This window comes from Rhineura floridana, chromosome 6 (genome assembly GCF_030035675.1).
Source record: "Rhineura floridana isolate rRhiFlo1 chromosome 6, rRhiFlo1.hap2, whole genome shotgun sequence".
NCBI lineage: Eukaryota > Metazoa > Chordata > Lepidosauria > Squamata > Rhineuridae > Rhineura > Rhineura floridana.
This window is the reverse complement of record NC_084485.1, coordinates 9,343,675-9,361,170: the sequence shown is the minus strand read 5'-3', so window position 1 is coordinate 9,361,170 and position 17,496 is coordinate 9,343,675. Positions and strand designations below refer to the sequence as shown.

The 17,496-nt window shown below is 40.1% G+C and overlaps 1 protein-coding gene across 6 annotated transcripts in view; it reads right to left on the bottom strand.

Annotated features, from left to right (window-relative positions):
- Window positions 1–306: 306 nt before the first annotated feature.
- The window catches only part of DNAJC5 (DnaJ heat shock protein family (Hsp40) member C5), a 67,718-nt gene continuing 50,528 nt past the window's right edge, over window positions 307–17,496 (bottom strand). For all 6 annotated transcript variants that reach the window (XM_061630964.1, XM_061630966.1, XM_061630961.1 and 3 more), the window contains 4 exons: window positions 14,202–14,319; window positions 9,758–9,971; window positions 8,567–8,738; window positions 307–7,338 (listed from right to left, as the gene is read on the bottom strand). In XM_061630964.1, coding sequence (XP_061486948.1) covers window positions 7,235–7,338; window positions 8,567–8,738; window positions 9,758–9,971; window positions 14,202–14,308 — 597 coding nt within the window. In that variant the 5' untranslated portion in view covers window positions 14,309–14,319 and the 3' untranslated portion in view covers window positions 307–7,234. The remainder of the gene's footprint in view (window positions 7,339–8,566; window positions 8,739–9,757; window positions 9,972–14,201; window positions 14,320–17,496) is intronic.

Below are 17,496 nucleotides of genomic sequence, written 5' to 3'. Positions count from 1 at the left end.
TTCAGCTGCCCCTTAAAATTCCACGTTAGTTTCATCATAAATTCCTGTGGGAACTCTATGCAAGATGGTTTGTGTCCAAACGCTGCCACAGTTGCTCAGGACCACAGCCCTATTTTCTCAGCAGCACCAACTACACAAATGAAGATGGTTCCATGAAAATGGCTTCCACACTCAATTTCTTCCTCCTTAAGTCACAGCGTTTTGGCCAATGGTAGAAAAGCCCCTAATCAAGCATTAAAAGAAAAACCAATAGAGATCAAGAGAGGGTTACTTTTTGCCTTGAAAACATTTATTTTACAACCTTGGTTTCTGATAATTTAGTGCTCTTTATTTTTATGTTCCTATTCAGACATACAATACATAAATTACATGCTAAAACATAAAATAATTCCTTCTGCTTGAACTGCAGGTATGTACAGGAGCTCAGTATTTGCGAGTGTTAACAATCCACAAAGTTCAGACAGCCACAGCTACTTACATACAATTTAAAGGATGATCCTTTAAGTAACATAACAAAATATATATATTTTCTATGTATGTATATATATATATATATAATTGCTTTTCAAATGCATTTATACGTTGATTGTTCTTTACAACTAACATTTTTTAAAATAAAAAACATTAGGATTTCCTCCTTCTCCAGCAAGTACAAGTGCAAAATGAGACTCTTGATACATCTTCAGGTCACACAGACTTCAGGAGAGGCTACAATAAATCTAGTAAAAATCACCTGTTAAGCAAATGATGGAATCTACCAAACTTTGTTGTTATGGGACTATGGTTCATTTCAGTGGGGACTTGTAACCTTCATTGAAAGGAACGGCAGCTGCGGAAAAAAAGCCATGACTGAGCGATGTCTCAGTTCATCCTAACTTGATACTCATATGCAAGAAGAGCTGTCTGAAATACAATGATTGCTACTTAAAACAAAACATACCCAACCCCTAGTTCTTCAGCATAGCAGGGAGAGGGGATGATACAAGAATTAACGGAACAGCAGCAGCTAAACGACAGAACACACCCGCCTGATGTGGAAAATGCAATGTTTACAGCTCTTGCAGCTTGGCAATTTCCAGGCTCATTTCATATATACACGCACACACCCATGGACATACAACACACAGACGTACAAAAAAAAGTTGCCTCAAAAATGCATGCCTTGCACTATACAATTAAATAATTTGTGTTGATTGCCTCCAGCAAAATGCAAAACAAATAAATACCAAGTGTTATTTTTGGGCTACATATTAGATATAATTAGGCAACTGAATAGAGGGGGAAGAGAATGTGAAGACTGCAAGGGTCCCCAGGAGGAAGGGAGGAGCTTGCCTTCTTCATCTAGTGAGGATGTGGGGGGGGGGAGGGAGGCTGCCTCTGCAATGTCCAGTTTTGGGGTCTTTAAAGAATCACATTTATTCATCTCCTTAAACATAAAAGCTGAATCACTACCAGAAAAGAACCACAGCAATTTAGCACAAATCTTACAATTCCCCACGTTATGTCCTTTATTATCAAATACACTTGCCTCTAGAAATAGATTAGAGATTTATTTCTAACCATGCTGCTAGCTATTGGCAACCTGATTATTTTAGAAACCACCTTTTCCCCACTTCAACCGCATCACAACTATCCCAGGAACAACTCTTTGCCTCTTAGATTTTGCTGTCTTCCCTCTCTCCTCTTTAGGAGTCCTACAAGACATGCATTCACGGGCAATTAAGGACACGCCTCTCTTGTTCATTCTTGATGCGTTTGCTATGGGAAATACTAGAATACATGCAGGAAACATGATTGCTGCAGGCGGGTTGTAGAACCAGGACAGAGTTCCTAGTTCTACCTGTAATGTAATGAGACCAGTCAGAAGAGATGCTTATCAAACTGCAGACCTTCCACCAAACAACTGCTGCATCACCAAGCCTCTCCTTGACAGCATCATGTGAAAATCTTCCCTTTGAATAAGTTCTTGAGGGACTCTCATGATAGGTTACTGCATAGTGAAGTCACATTTTATTGACCACTGTGAATGCTGTTACCTAAACAAAGTAGTTTTTGAAAAAAGTTACTAACAGAAAAGGCTCTCTGAAACAGCAGAAATGGTAGAAATCTACCCACAAATGCTACTAGGATGTTTGCATAAGAGTGTGTGTATGTGTGTCTAAACGCATCAATGAACACACAGGTAAAAAAACCCAGTAAATTCATACATGCACTGCACATTAAATGTATTTCACATTTGTAGGTGCAATGACCCTGAGCTCTCTCTGCTAAAGATGACTGCATTGCTCATTGTACTAAACCACCAGCTTTTTATTTTTGTTTTCGATGGGTAAAGGGAGAAGGAGAAAGGTTTCACATCACAAGGAAGACGAGCTCACAGTCACTTCAACAGCAGCTGCTGCAGAGGGGATCTGGAGCTCATCTGGAATGAAATATATAAATCAAGACCTGTTTCCCAAGCAATAGTTTTCCTGAACACATCAGTGTTTTTGCACTTTGGTGTCTGAAAATATAACACCCAATTCTCAGGAGCTCTGAGAAAGATGTGCCTTTTTTCTATGGCAGTTCTATCTAATCAGCACATCCATGACAAATTTTCAGACAAGGGAGAGCCTTTCTGTGTTGGGAAAGGGATGTAGAATCAATGCTGAAGGCAGCTTTCCAGATGCAGGCCTGTGGTTCAGGATGATTTAATATGATTTAATATGAAGCCTAGAAGTCCAACTAGCAAGCTACCAATCTTCCTCAGGTTGCATTACCCTCAAATTGTGACTCCCAGGTAACCATAACTGCAGTCCCCAAAGCTCTCTGTACCACAAGAAGTTGTACAGATCCTCCCTGACTTAGCACAAGTGGTTTGAAGATTGGGCAGTATGCACAGAGGTTAAGACTGCAGCTGCTAACACAGCCAGCTCCCTGAATGCAATCTGTGAGCAAGATGAGCCAAATTGAAAATGCATGGGAAAGCCAGCATCATTTAAAGAAAAATGGAACCACAAATTTAATTTGCTGGCAACACATTTAAGCACAGAATGATGCTATGGCAGTTCATACACATTGGCCCCAAGCATTCTGCATGTAAGCTAGTGTCCAGGGACTTTAAACAAGTTCATTCCCCATTTTACGCCCTTCCCTCCATTGTCACGAGCTCCAAATGAAAAAGCAATGTTAAGTTTAGTGGGGAGATGCGCTGCAACTCACACATTTAAGTCCCGGAAAGTTGAATTTAGCCAAACAGCCAGAGCTAGGATGCAATTTGGCTACAGCACAAGGTGAAGCAGGTGCTTCTGCGTTTGAGGCAGCTTTGTACATTATTTATGCCCATCACAAAACCATGTGGCACTCATTTAAATTGGCAGCACCAGCACCCATTGATTCTGACACAGCTAAACAGGACTGAAGGATAATAAACTGTTGCAAGTCTTTTAGCAACATAACATGGGTTTGTAAAACAAAGTAAGGTCATGTAGAGGTCTGAAGAAAAAATCCTGTCTTAAAACTCAGATCTTGCTGATCACTGAGACAAAGGGGGATTAGCCAGTACACTGGATAAGCAAGGCTGGAGATAGATGAATGTGGGTTTCCCCCCAGAGATTTAAACACAGTTTGAAAGAAGGGTCACCTTCAGCAACATGTATACTCAACCCCACTCTTGCCTTTTGTAAAATGGCTTTGGTATGGTTTCAAAAACCCGTAAATCCTGTTTGACCAGAGGCAGGGAGAATTAAGTATATACACACACTATGGAAAATGAAACTCCTCTCAAGCCAAAAGGTTTCTGATAACTTTGTCTCCAGCTGAACATACAGTTATTAGATATCAGAATCGTGGCTTTATCGAATGCTTTTCTTTCTATCAAACAGCATGCAGATTTCAAAAGAGCCCCACTTTCCCATGTCCAGCATCACAAAACTAGGAGCCGAGATTGTATTTAAGACTATGTCAAGCTCCTTCTTCCTGGCATTTTATCCAATCAGTTATTGATTATTGAGAACAAGCTTCAATGGGATGCAAAGAACAGAATGTCATAAGAAAGAAAGCTTTCCAATGTTACACACAGAAACTTCATTATATCTTTACCCAAAAGAACTACTGGAATGATTACGAAACAATTACCCAACAGCAAAACAATTAATCTACTGATTTGCTTTAAATGAATACAAACATCGATACTGCAAGATTGAGAAGAAGGAAGTGTCCCGAAACTGTATAAAAACAGATTTCTAAGCCAATTACCTATGCTAGAGATTAAAACAGTTTGTTTCCACTGGCAGCAAACTGATTAGGGATTTATACCTTTATAAAATCCAGTTTAATGCCTATCATGGCCCAAGTTCTTCATCAGATGTTTTGCCTGGAGTCCTAACACTGTTAGGTCATCACATTAATCCCACTTGGTCAATTTTAGTTATGTTAAAATCAAGACTAAAACCTGGCAAGAGGAGCACAGTTGATATCATACTTTATTTTTAGGCAAGGAACTCTGCCTCCTTTTATAAACTATCCACATTAAACCTCAAAAGGATAGCCAAGGCTTGCAAGTCCAGAAATGGAACTCCTTTTTTTTCCTGGGGTGGGGGATATTAAGTAAAATCTAGTGACGGGCGTTAGGATTGTGTGATAAGCCTTATTTTGCATAAAGATAGATACAAATCTGAAAGATGTTAACTTTGAATCACGCAGGTAGATGCAAGGAACATTAAAGGACTATGCTGTCCAGAATACTTAGCTAAAAACTGTGTAGTATCAAAATGACAGTGTTAATATTGTATTAGCACACTCTCATCCAAATGTGAAGAACTGCCCTCCTGCCTGGCCCAGTATGCATGCAAAAGGTTGTATACATGCAACCTTTATGGGTTGGGGGCAGGAGGAAAGAAAGAGCTAGCTCAGGTCTCCAAAGACAGTTTTGGTCCACGTGTTTAACAAGCTTTCAAAGTTCTTCCCTTTTATACATGTTTTAGTTCAGGGGTGATAATATGGAGCCCTGCAAAGGAAACCCAGGCAGCCTGAGGGAAAGGACCCAAAAAGGAATGTAGAATGAAGTCAGGAAGCCAGGCCTCATCCCACACAATCTGCAGAATGAGGTGGTGGTAGAGCCAACTGTACCATTTCAGATTGCAGACATGGGAAGGCATTTTTCCAATGCTCCCCAAAGCTTCCTGCACAACAGGTAAAGGGCTCAACTAGACCCTCCCAACTCTCTCTGATGTGCTAGTTTTCTCTTTGCAGTAACTTTGGTTTTTCTCCACTCACACCGGGAACATTCCATTTGGTATCTCTCACCCCCAATCTGAAATGGTACAATCCATTCCACCACCTCAGCATGCTGAGATCCAGCCTCAATTACTTCCAGAGAAGAGTGAGAGGAGGGTCAAATATGGGGTGAGGAGAAAGAAGGGACAGAGGGAAGAGCGCTCTGAGCTCTGAAACTCAAAGCAGCAACAGCCCAAAGGCTAAAAATGTCCGTCTCATGTCTTGGGTGTAACGTTTGTTCAATCTCACTTCAGAAGACACTAGCACAAAAGTAGAGAATATACATTGCTGTAATTTCTAAGACTCATGATGCCCACTGGCATTCATTCATTCATTCATTCACTCATTCACTCATTCACACACACACACCAAATTTCCATTCATAATTTTTCTCCATTCATTTTTTTCCCCATCACAGACAGGAAAAACCTTCCAGAGTGTTCACTACAAAGTTATCATTGGAGGGAAGAAAGGAGGAGGAGGAGGGTGGAGAGCCCAACTGAAATACACATCTAAAAAAAGAACATGTGCAAAACATTTCACTAGGTAAGATACAAGGAAACAGAAGTGGTTTGTTCTTCGACAACCCTTAGCAAATACTAACTAATCAATCACACAATGCACCAAATATGTAAAGCATTGCACAATGGTTAACGCAGTTCAGGGTTGTTGATCCCATTTTAAAAAGGGAGGACAGAGGCTGAGAAATGATCAAACCTGTCCTAGGCAGCCATACGAATCCAGCAACAGATATAAGATTTGGCTATCTCAGCTCCAAAGCTCAGTGTTCTGTTCTGCTAAACTACAGTCAGCTTAGATCTGTTTCCTACATCACAGAGCAGCAAACTTAAGCATACCACCCAATGTACACCCAAAAGGGAGCCACAGCCAATCCCAGTCCCCTGATGAGCGTATCCATAAGTGCAGCATTTATGCTAGAGATATTTAAAAAGTAATCTTAGGTGTACACCTAAAATATATAATGTGTAAAGTGACCCTTAGTTCTCTTTTTTAAGAGCTGCTTGCAAAGATGTCAAAACAATGGATATTCAAACAACAGTAATCTAAAATTTGCTCTTTACAATTTATTTGCTTCGACTTCATTCAAGCTAGACAATGAGAACATACATAACTTTCTGTTTTCCATGTTCATGCACAAGCAAAAAAATGGCAATAATTGATTATAAATAGTTCAGGGGAATGATTAAACTCAAACAAAACTAGTGTGCAGTTTAATTTAAAATGCAGATATAATTCAAGTAACGTCTGGTTTTGTAGCAAAACCCACATTTTGGCCCTCTCCTGCACAAGGATGTCTTAAATATTCAGCAACTGACACTCAGAAGAAGAAACAGATGTGCAAGCAAGATTTTTAAAAAATCCCTTCCTCACAACATCAGCATTTCTCAAGGTAAGTTCTTGAGTCATGGGGGAAAGGAGCAGCAAAGCGATGGGTAAAATATATTGGAAATTTTAGTTGCTATCCAGGGAATGATCAATAGTAGCCTTCAGGTGATGTCCGTAACTCAACTGTATGGAAGTGTGGTGGCTTCTGTGGCAGATTTAAATTCTCTCTGAAAAAATGCTCATTGCTTTTGGCTGGTATCACTGCTTAAAATGCAGAATGCATCCATCACACTCGTCGCAATAACTCCTCAATACATTACGACACAAAGACATTTATAACGTAAACTCCACACATGCTATTTTTTTTTAAAAAAGGGAACAAAATAAGACCAAAGCTAAACTGCTTTTAAATACTGCATGCTACAGTACTTCCATGTATCATCAAGATACGACACTGAAGGTGACAGAAGGCAAAGGGATTACAAAATATTCTCAGCAGGTTGGAGGCTGCCCTCTAGGTGTGGCAGGACGTCTCCCTTTCCTGTACTCTATTTCTAATGTCCATGATTCTAGTGCTGGATTGGCCATATTATTTATTCTTATCCACTCTAGTTAACAGTGCTTCCTTAACTTAGTTAAATCCATCGGTATGGTAGCTGGGGTGGGAGTCTGCCGTGAGCTGGGTCGTCTCTGAGGCTGCGGCTGGCTGGATCACAATCGGTGTATCTGAGGCCTCTGAAAAGCAAAGGACATCTTTGTCAGGAGTCGTTTCCTAAAACTGCTAAGTACACAACTGTATAATTAGACTAGGCTTGTCAAAAGCCACTTGTCAGTCATTAATACTTCTAGGCAAACAGGTATGGGAGCTGTACCGTCACCTTCTTCACTGAGGTGACAAATGACCAATCTAGATGCGTGTGGGAAACAGGGGACAGCATCGTAGTTTATGGGCTTATTTGCAAGGCTGACTTAGATTTCTGTGTGGCTATCAACTTCTACCAATCTTCCTCCACCTAGATGCTGGTTTGCTTCATTATTCTTTCATCTGTTTGCGCTAAACAGGCAGAGGAATTTTGTATGATTATTTCCATAGCATATTTTCAGTTCTTGGGTTCCATACAGTAAGCAAAGGCTTTTAATGATAATATACAAGGCAGGGGTTTTTTAATTCATCCATCCACTGCTAACCAAATCAATAAATGCATCATTCAACTTTCCTCTCAAGCCTAAGCCAACTAACATCAACTGACACACACCACTGGGTGCCTTTAGTCAATCACCATTTCTTGCAAAGGACTGCAGAGCCAAAGGGAAGCACACTCTGGCTTCTGCCATTGGTCAGGGAACCAGGAGCCACAGGAAATTCAAATCAGTCAGGGGACCAGGGGCCAGAGGGAATTCAAATCGGTCAAGGGACCAGAAGCCACAGGGAATTTAAATCCTCCAATGGCAAGGAGAACAACAGTCTGGCCACACCCACAGGTCAGAGAAGCAGCACCTGCAAAAACTTTGCTTCACCCACCAGAAAGGACACTCAGCTCCAATTGCCAGTTGCCCTGGGACTGCAAATGAGGAGGAGCACACTCTGGCCCCACCCATCGGGCAGGGGACTAAGGGGTGCTTGACTGGGCGTGTTTGTGGTTTGTGCATATGTATTGTAAGCCACCTCAAGGATCATTCGATTGAAAGTTATAAAATCTTCTAAATAAGTAATAAAAACAAATAAATTTGCTAACCTCTTCACCATCCTGAACAAGACCAAACCTCGCTTTCATACAGGGAGGTATCTAGTCATTCCCATGAAGCCAGTTCTTTAAAAATTACATTTGCAGCGCAGCTTTGGCTTTTTGACTGCCAAGCTGCAGTCGAAATGTCATGAAGTCACTTCTTTCCCTTTCGCTACTCAACACCTGTGACTTTTAGGCATTTCATGTGTAGCTGATCTGCAAAGCTGGAGACTTACCCCTCTCATCTGACTGTAGCTGTGCCTCCAAGTCTTCAGGGGAGACATAGTATTCCTGCTCTTCACCTTCAGGGGGTTTCGGTTTACACTTTCCACAGCAACAGTTACAGCAACAGCAGAGACAGCAGCAGCAGTAGCAGCCTGTGATGAGCCCACAGAACACAAACAGCGCCTGCAAAGGGGGGGAGGAAAAAATGTATGCAACCAACCCAAAAAGCCACCTCTGTGAGTGAAGTGATGAACACCACCTTAACTTAGATCTCACACTTGGAACATAACAGCTGAAAAACAGCCTCTTAAGCCCAAGTAGCATGCACCTGGAATACTCCTAGCAGAGCATCTAAAACAAGATGGGAACCTCTGAGGCAAAGAGACACTTCAGGTCCTCTCGCCAATGCCTTATAGCGCAACGCAATTCCCCAAGGCAATTTTGAATGTCGGCATATGTACAATGTGATGGCAGGGGTAATCATTTCAGAACTCCTAGCTTAGGCAGCTTTTCCTATTTCCCATATTGTCACCCTGGGCTCCTTCTGGGAGGAAGGGTGGGATATAAACCTAATAAATAAATAAATCACCCAGTTCTCCGATACATCATACTCAAAAAAGCTTCTCTCGCTCGCTCGCTTGACAAAGAAGTCAGGAGGAAGCAGGGTAAGAAAATGTGACCCATGGCTGATTCATCAACACGGGAAACAGGCACAATCAGAAAGCAAGTTAAGGGACTTCAAAGAATGATATCACATGACATACTGAGCTTTAAATGCTAAAAGACCACAAAACCTGAAACTCAATTTGAGTCATACAAATCTCTTTCAAACCACAAGGAACCTACAAAAGCATTCTAGGATTTTCAAGATCTCACATTTCAGATACTGCTGCTCATTGAATATCTTCAGTTTCCTATTTTTGACCCAGAATCCATTTTAATGGCTGTAATAATACTTTTAATCATGACTGGGCACCAGACTTCAAAAAATATAGCAGCACTATCTGCTTTTCTGTCATGTAAGAGGGAATTGCCTTTTCTACATGTCTGCTACAACATATGCACATTATCTAAAAACAAAAGCAGCAGGTTTCTTATTTCAGAAATGTTTTTACTCATATGCAAATTTAACAGTAGCTGTACAGGACTATCACTGTGCTGAGCCAATAACGTGTTCAGAATATTATCCGTCTGTTGCTTACCTTTGCCCACCAGCTGGATAGCACAAAGTACGTGTTCACATTCTCTTCTCCAAACTGCTCTGCTACATACAGACCCAAGGAGCCATATTTATCATAAATATTTCGTTTTGTAGCATCAGTCAATATTGCATGTGCATTGTTGATCTCTTTAAACTTATCTGCAGCTTCTGGATTATCTGGATTCTTATCAGGATGATATTTTAATGCAAGTTTCCTGTGGAAAGAAGAAACCATTAGAAGAGCAAAAGTCCATTAAAAACTACTCCGGACAGACTTACTTTCAGTATCTGCACAGAAATATCCCACAAAGTAAACCTGCTTTGGGCAACATCTGTCTCAAAAGTTACAAGGGAGCTGAGACTTCAAGCAGGTGTTTGCCCAAAGCAGGGAAATGCACTGACCAGTTGACTCTTTCATCAAGAGGAAATAAAGGCTAACCCTTCCACATAGATTCTCTTGTATCCAATTACAGCCAATTACAGTGCTGAAAAGATCCTGGGACCTTAAAATTCCAGAAGAAAGGGGAGACTCACTGCAGTAGTGAACACAGAGAGCTCCTTTATATTGTGTCAGACCAAGGATCCACCTAGATCAGTAATATCAGAACTGATTGCAGCAGCTCTCCAAGGTCCCACACTCCGGAAACATGGAAACAGTCACATCTAGAAATGGTGAAAATGAATTGCAAATTTATATTTCTTCTGCAAGCTCACTAAAAATAAAAAGTCCTTTTTTCTAAGGACTCAGTTGGTTTTCTAGGTTCATCAAAATCTTACTGATTACCCCTTGCTTGCTGAAAGAGTGGGTTAATTTTTAGACCTTTAGCAGAAACAGGAAGTGCAAACACCATCTGAGGGGAAGAGCAGAAAGTAAGTCACAAAACCCACCAACCCATCCCGTTAAGAACGTAACAGCAGCCCTGAAGGATCAGACCAATGGCCTATTTAGTCCAGCATTCCATTTCCCGCACCTGTCAAGCCAGGTGCTCCCGGGAAGTCCACATGTAGGGCACAAAGCAGCCTCTTCTGCTATTTGCCCACAAGCAAATGGAAGCTTCATTTGGCTATCCTGGCTGATGATGGATTTCATCCATGAACAACTATAACTCTTTTTTTTATAATAATTTTTTTATTATTCAAATTTTAATAAAAACAAATACAAATACAACAAAAACAATACAACAGAAAAAAAATAAAAGAAAAAGAAAAACTTGACTTCCGATTTGTTACAGATCAGCTATAGGTATATAATATATATCAAACCTGTCTCCTAGAACATACGAAATTCACTTTTTTCCAAAGTCTATCTTAATTAATCGTCAAATCCCATTATCATCATTTCATTTTTTTCTTTCAACAAAAAGTCCAAAAGAGGCTTCCATTCCTTAAGAAATGTATCTGTCGTTTTTTCTCTAATAAGACATGTCAATTTGTCCATCTCAACTAAGTCCATTAATTTCAATAGCCATTCTTCCATTGTTGGTATTAATTCCATTTTCCACTTTTGTGCATATAGTAATCTTGCTGCCGTGATCATATATAATATTATTCTTCCATATTTCTTTTCCTTTTGTTTATCCATAAAACCCAATAAAAAAAATTCTGGTTTTGACTGAATATTTATCTTTAAGATTTTTTGCATCATCCTACCTATCTGTGCCCAAAATATTTTTGCCTGTTTACACAACCACCACATATGATAAAAAGATCCTTCTTGTTGTTTACATTTCCAACATACATTAGAAACATTACTATACATTTTTGACAACTTTTCTGGAGTCATATACCAACGATACATCATTTTATAAAAAAAATTCTTTAAGATTATAGCATAATGTAAATTTCAAACCTTTTTTCCACATATTTTCCCATTGATCCATTTGTATATTATAACCAAAAAATTTTTGCCCACTTAACCATACACTCTTTCACTTCTTCTTCTTCCATGTCCATTTTTAATAATGGTATAGAGAATCTAATAACAGTACTAATAGTAAGTAGTAGCAGCAGCAGCAGCAATATAATAATACCATCTTAGTCACAGAGAATACTATAAGATATGAAGGTGGAAAGAATATTCATTCAAGAAAAGTTATGTCAGGAAGATCTAAAGTACATAAGCCCCCTTGCACTAACACACGCTACTAAAACAAAAGCAAACATGTGTTTCCACCTAATGTTTTCCATTCACAAAAAGATACCTGCAGTCAGAACATAAAAATGTAAGAAGAGCCTGCTGGATCAGGCCAGTGACCCATCTAGTCCAGCATACTTTTCTCACAGTGGCCAACCAGGTGCCCATGGGAAGCCCACAAGTAGGACCTGCGTGCAAGAGCACTCTCCCCCTTGTGGCTTCCAACAACTGGTATTCAGAAGCATACTGCTTCCACCTATGGAGGCAGAGCATAGCCATCATGGCTAGTAGCCATTGATAGCTTGATCCTCCATGTATTTGTCTAAACCACTTTTAAAGCCATCCAAGCTGGTGGACGTCACTGCCTCCTGTGGGAGCAAATTCCACAAGTTAACTATGTGCTGTGTGAAGAAGTACTTTCTTTTGTCTGCCCTGAATCTTCCAACATTCAGCTTCTTTGAATGTCTGTGTGTTCTGGCATTACAAGAGAAGAGAAAAACTTTTCTCTGTCCACTTTCTCCATGCCGTGCATAATTTTATACACTTCCATCATGTCACCTCTGATTCACCTTTTTCTCTGAACTAAAAAGCCGCAAGTGCTGCAAACGTTGCTCATAGGAGAATCACTCCATCTCCTTGATCATTTTGGTTTTCACAATGTTGTATTTGTTATGCATATGAAGAATAACTCAGCGGTCTGAGCTGTGCGTGCCAGTGTGTGTACTTACCTAAGAAGCAGGCTTTTACTCTGCATTTAAATAATGGAGACTTAAGACTTAGTAAAATAAGAAAAAGCAACTTTATTTATAGAAATACAAAGAAGATAGGAAAGGCATACCTACATCTAACTAAGTTGGAGGCACAATGTCCAGACTTGGGTATTGCCCTCATGGGTCAGGAGAGAGAACAAAGACAGAGATGTCTCCTTTCTTCTCAGAACAAGATGACAAAGAAAGGAGGGGCAGGTCAGCTTCCCTGATCTTACCAGTTTACAATGGAGAGCAGTTAGGTAGAAAAGAGCACAGGTAAAGGTAGGCAAGCTTAGCCAGCTAGAGGACCCTAACTCTATCTTCCTTCTGGAATACAAACACAAGAACCCAAACAGAGTTGCTCTTGCCACATCTCCAACAATATTGTAGCACTAGTACTGGTAATACATTTTATATTGTTGTGACCCACCCTGGGACCTATTGGTGAAGGGCAGGTAATAAACTTAATCATCAACTTCACTCCAGATGTCTCATACGTTGCTATTCAGAGAAGTTGTGGGAATACAATAAAAGTTTATGATTTGGAACAGTCTTTTCACCCTCAGTTGGTGAAATCCAAGGAAAGGCAATTCTCTCACTAAATCGTTTATCATCATGAAAGGCTTACTGCTGACATCTAGTGTAAAAGTCAGGCCATTATCACTCAAATGCCTCTGAACTCTTTTCTGTTAAGTGTACAGAACACTCCTCCCACATTTTTATGCAAGTATATCAAAAGTTGATATTTAAAATGTGATCAAAAGTTCAGTGAAGGAAACAAACTGATGTCTACAGATAAGATTTACTGCCAAGACAAGACTCATCACTGAGTCATTGGACCTGCCTCTGCTGCCCAGTAAAATTACTGCGATGAAGACACGACTTTATAAAAACAATGTTATATGGACTAAAGAGGATTCTGTAGATCATGATTCAATCTTATTATGCTCCATACTTTAGGAGATGTTTTATTACTCATTATGACCTGCAAATGGAAGAGCTGAATTCTGAAAAGAAGCCTGAACAAATCCCAGGTTCTTCTTATCTCAAAATCATCACAAGATACAGCTAGCAAAGCAACCTGTATTATGTTAAGGAGGCAGGTAAATATTTGACTGGTTTAATCTTCTAACTACTTTGGACAAGGAAGTTAGGTTAGATTCCTATTACCATGTTGTTGTTTTCAAATGGAAACTGCAGTTATCTATGTTTCAGATAGGCCAAGCTGAGCACTAGTAAACAGAGTAATCTCATTTGCTGTGTTCAGCATCTATCAATGGGGAAGGAAGCTCATAGACAGTGGAAACTTATTTATTTATTACATTTATATCCCGCCTTTCTTTTTCATGAAACCCAAGGTGGCTTGCATATGGTTCCCAGGCGGTCTCCCATCCAGGCACTGACCAGACCTGACCCTGCTTAGCTTCAGCAGGGAGCTGGCCTTATGTGCCTTCAGACCATAGCCTGGGAACTTATGGAGTGATAATCATGAGGTGAGCTGGCTGTGTCAATCGACACTTTGTTAGAAATTGTTGGAATGTTCATGCTCTTGGCTTTCTTACCTGTAGGACTTCTTAATATCATCTGAGGTGGCATTCTTGTCCAGTCCTAGAACGTGGTACAATGATTCCCCAGATGTAGACAGTGAACGTTGCCTCTGATCTCCCATGCTGAGCTAACCTGAGAAAGAAAAGACACGGAATAAAATCCAGATAAAAATCAGAACTGGTCAGCGAGCAGACTGCTGGATTTCAGCTAAGTGTACCAGGGTTCATATCCCTCCTCAGCCATGAGGCTCACTTGGTGATCTTGGGAAAATCGCCATCTCCCAGCCTGACCAACCTCAAAAGAACGTTGAGAGGATCATTTGGGGAAATTCATGTATGCCCCTATGAACTCCCAGAAGGAAAGGCATGATACAAAAAATATCAAGTTCTTTTATAACCTTAAGCTTCTTCCAACTCACTTTTGCTGATACTTTAAAAAAAGCTACCATCTTTGAAGAGACGAACATGCCCAGTTCGTCCCTGTGAACATACCCTTACAATGTTAAGATAAACTATGGCTAAGTGTAAAAAAGCAAATGTGCTGGTACTCAAGAACAAAAATTGCTACCACTTTGCTCCTCCCCTCATCCTACTGCTGTCGTGTGACCCAGAGCTAAGCCATGGTTTGGCTAAGCATTTTGTCCCAACCCAGGCCTGTGGTTTTCCTCCCCCAAACAAACCACAAGTGGTAAGCCAGGAACAAACCTTGCTTTCACCTTGTGATTTTTTTGAAGTGAGACAATCCATGAGGCTGAGCGAGGATGCAGCATTAAGCCACATGTAGGAATATTAGATTAGCTTCCCATAGGCACAGTGGGAACAGGAAGCTGGACTATATGGGCCACTGGCCTGATCCAGCAAGCAATTATTCCTTGGTATTATTTGACAAACCATTCTGAAAGCATCAGGACATCACTGTATGTGTTATAAGCCATTCAAAGCTACTCTACTACTGGGTCTGGGATGCTAATGTGGACCCAATTACTGTAATGGGTCACACCAATGGACTATTGGTCCATCCAGTCCAGCATTCTGTCCAGAAAAGCTCACAAATTTGTTATGACAACAATATCCAACCATTACTGAAAATCCCATGTAGGGTAATTGAGATATATTATTCCTGAATGTGAAAGTTGTGGCCATCATGCTTAACAGTCAAAGATAGCCATATCAATGAGGTTTTTTATCCTTTTATCTCAATGATCATATCATCCTACGGCAGTGAACTCCATTAATTTACATGTTCAGTAAAGTATTTACTTCATTGTCTTAGGCTTGCTCCTTATCCATTTCCACGGGATGCACAAGCACTCCAGCATTTGCAGTCTGATTCTCAGACTTTCTCAGTTTCTGAACTCACTACTCGTGGTCTCAAACACTTCTTGTTTCTCAGAGACTTAAAAGTCTAACCCGTAGCATCTCAACCACTTTAGACTATATCCACAAAATAACACTTCCTCCCTCTCTCCCTACCCAGTCACTTTAATTGCCCCTTTCTTTACCTTCTCCATCTCTACCATGAACAGTGACAAGGGATGAAAAATTTCCAGTCCTTTATTTTTCCAGGGAAAATTTCCCATTTCATACATTCATCATTAACAATGAATGGACACCAATTGTAATTAGATGTTAGGCAACATTAGCAGTTTCCAACTTTTTATACAAGTAAAACTACAAGTAAAATAAGCATGCTAAATCCAATCACTCTCTTTGGCATCAGAAATTTTTCAATGGGAAGAAGGGTGGGATATAAATCAAATAATAAATAAATAAATAAATAAATAAAATAAATGCAAATTACCCTAATATACATAGGACTGTTTTCTGAAAACCTGTATCACTGACCATGATAATAATGAGGATAAATTATTTTAGTGTGGGACAGCCAGAATTATATGCAACGGGCTCCTTCCGGGAGGAAGGGCGGGACATAAATTTAACAAATATATAAATAAATATAATAAAGATGGACATAATCAAAATCATATATAATATCAAGGAGTAATTACAGCCAAGAAATGCTCTATGATAAAAAAAGGTATATTTTCTCTCAAACAGCACTGAGGGGATGACTCAGTTTGCCAGACTATAGCATTAGCCCTGTGGTGCCTACATAAAAATGGAAGAGGAAACTGCTGTAGGGGTTAGCACAGTTCCAGTTCACAGGATATCTTGGAGCAAGACACCAAATCTGAAGCTAGGAAGAAAATGCTACAAGGGCAATTACTTTAAAACCTAGAATATAAATTTTTACTTTAGAGTGTGGCAAATTCCTGTTGAGACACAGTGAGAAAGATGTGAAGCCTCGCTACCATCTGGTACGTCAATAAGGATGTATTTTAAAAACCACTTTCAGAAGCCTGTATTATATGACAACCAAAATAGATGCCGGTTTTTTAAGCGCACAGGATCTAAATAGTTAAGGGGCAGCAAAACTCTCAAGCATTGTTCGTGATGTCAGGTAAGAGAAGATATATCAGATGGCTCAAAGCTGCAGAAACTTACAGCAAACCACAAGGTCTGTCTGTCATGTTAATATAGTCTGAAAATCAGATTCAAATTCTGCAGAAGCAGTTAGACATTTTGGCTGAAATGCATTCCATGGGTTTAGAAGTGCAATACAGGATTGTCACAACAGGCTAGAGAAGAGAGATAATTCTCTTTATAGCCTCAGGCTAACAAAGGACAACATCCTCCTGCCAACAACAGCACAGCACTCAGTTATTATATCTACCATGAAAATAAACCTGAAGACAGAAGCAAGATTCAACAGTTTCCTTAGGTTCTACGATTAAACCCCTTTTAGTCCTTCATGCATAAATTCACCTCTTCCCTGTCCAATTACAAAACTAATATTGATTGGCATTTTAAAAACTGGACCTTCATGCTACCAGACTAGCTGCATTCAGACACAATGCTAACAATAGTTTAGTGCAGTCTTTCCCAACCTGGCGCCCTCCAGATGTTTTGGACTACAACTCTCATAAGCCCCAGACAGCATGGCTGTTGCTAGATGGGAGTTGTAGTGCAAAACATCTAGAGCGCACCAGAGTGGGAAAGGCTGGCTTGGAGTTACCAGAATAAACCTCAAGAGGCCTTGGGCTTAAACGTTCGCCTCTCTCTCTCTCTCTCAAGCAGATGGCAAACTTCTGCTTCATAAACTAGGGTTGGAAAGTGTCTTCTTTCAACTAATCAGAGTTAATATTAACCACAGTCTTTGTGTTCAGACGACACAGCAAGCTGCAGTTCCTAAAACGGAAGAGAAAGCTTCCAAACTCCTTGCCCGTGGCCATGCTGGATGAGGAAGACA